The 1,127-nt window shown below is 34.6% G+C and overlaps 1 protein-coding gene across 9 annotated transcripts in view; it reads left to right on the forward strand.

Moving 5' to 3' along the window:
* The window catches only part of MFF (mitochondrial fission factor), a 20,301-nt gene extending 19,423 nt beyond the window's left edge, over positions 1–878 (forward strand). For all 9 annotated transcript variants that reach the window (XM_010076528.1, XM_010076529.1, XM_010076537.1 and 6 more), the window contains one exon: positions 199–878. In XM_010076528.1, coding sequence (XP_010074830.1) covers positions 199–330 — 132 coding nt within the window. In that variant the 3' untranslated portion in view covers positions 331–878. The remainder of the gene's footprint in view (positions 1–198) is intronic.
* The last annotated feature ends 249 nt before the right edge of the window (positions 879–1,127 follow it).

Consider the following 1,127-nt stretch of genomic DNA (forward strand, 5'->3'; position numbering starts at 1 on the left):
GGAAGAGTCCGACTGCATTTCTGTTCCTACTTATTAGGGACAGCAAGATCTGATCACTAGCGATTGAAGATAGAAAGTCCAGTTATCAAGTGTTTAAAATTGATCTGTCTGAGATACTAATTTTACATGGCTATTCAGAAGCTTCTAGAAAGTCTGGCAACTTTTAATGAAGTCTTAAAAGCCTGTGTTTATTTTCAGATAATCAAACTTAATCGCCGCCTACAACTTCTGGAAGAAGAAAACAAAGAGCGTGCTAAAAGGGAAATGATAATGTATTCAATTACTGTAGCTTTCTGGCTACTCAATAGCTGGCTTTGGTTCCGGCGCTAGACACAGCTCTCAGAAACATTTAATAGTTGAAAATACAAAGAGTTTGCAGAATTCTTTGTTTCTGTTTTTGAACTGTATGCTGTTTTATAATTCATACACTGGAAACTTCCACCACAGATAAAGGCTATCGAATTGCAGTGTTACAGGGACACCTTGTTGTTCAGTTATAATGCATTTAACAGATGTGCACTGCAAATACATGCAGTATCCTCCTTTGCATGCTTCAATGTAAATATGGATCAGCCGATATGAAGTTTGCTTCACGCAATGTAAGGACAATGATCTACAGGAATAACCACTGGATGTTTTGTTGAGGTGGGAAGAGAACAAATGGAATGGGTTTGGAAAAAATATAAAAACAAAGGAATAAAGAGTAGCTTTTATTGTTCTGTTGTTAGATGCAATTTAACATGATTGCAGTAGTTTTCCTTTAGTCCGAGTAGTTTGAGGTGTGCCATATTCAAGGAGTGCGTCGTGTTTCATGAGTTATGTTCCTTGTTTAAGCACATGTTCAGGTCAATAAATAAAAGGTACTCTTTGCTAACATGCAGATTGTCCAGAGATGTGTAATATGTATTTTTTTTAGCTTTAATTTTGCAGATGTTTTTCTATAAAATACATTTTTAAGCAAGTCAGTCTGTGAGTGATCAAAAGATAATGGAGTACAAGATACTGATTTAGTATATTTAATAAAACTCTCTCAAAAAAAATCCCAATCCATTGTTTAATATTATTTTAAGAAAATTTATTTAAGGGTTTACCTAAACTCTCAGTCTTTGAAGCAAGTACTAGTGATG

The sequence above is a fragment of the Pterocles gutturalis genome, unplaced genomic scaffold (assembly GCF_000699245.1).
Source record: "Pterocles gutturalis isolate BGI_N339 unplaced genomic scaffold, ASM69924v1 scaffold37688, whole genome shotgun sequence".
Classification (NCBI taxonomy): domain Eukaryota; kingdom Metazoa; phylum Chordata; class Aves; order Pterocliformes; family Pteroclidae; genus Pterocles; species Pterocles gutturalis.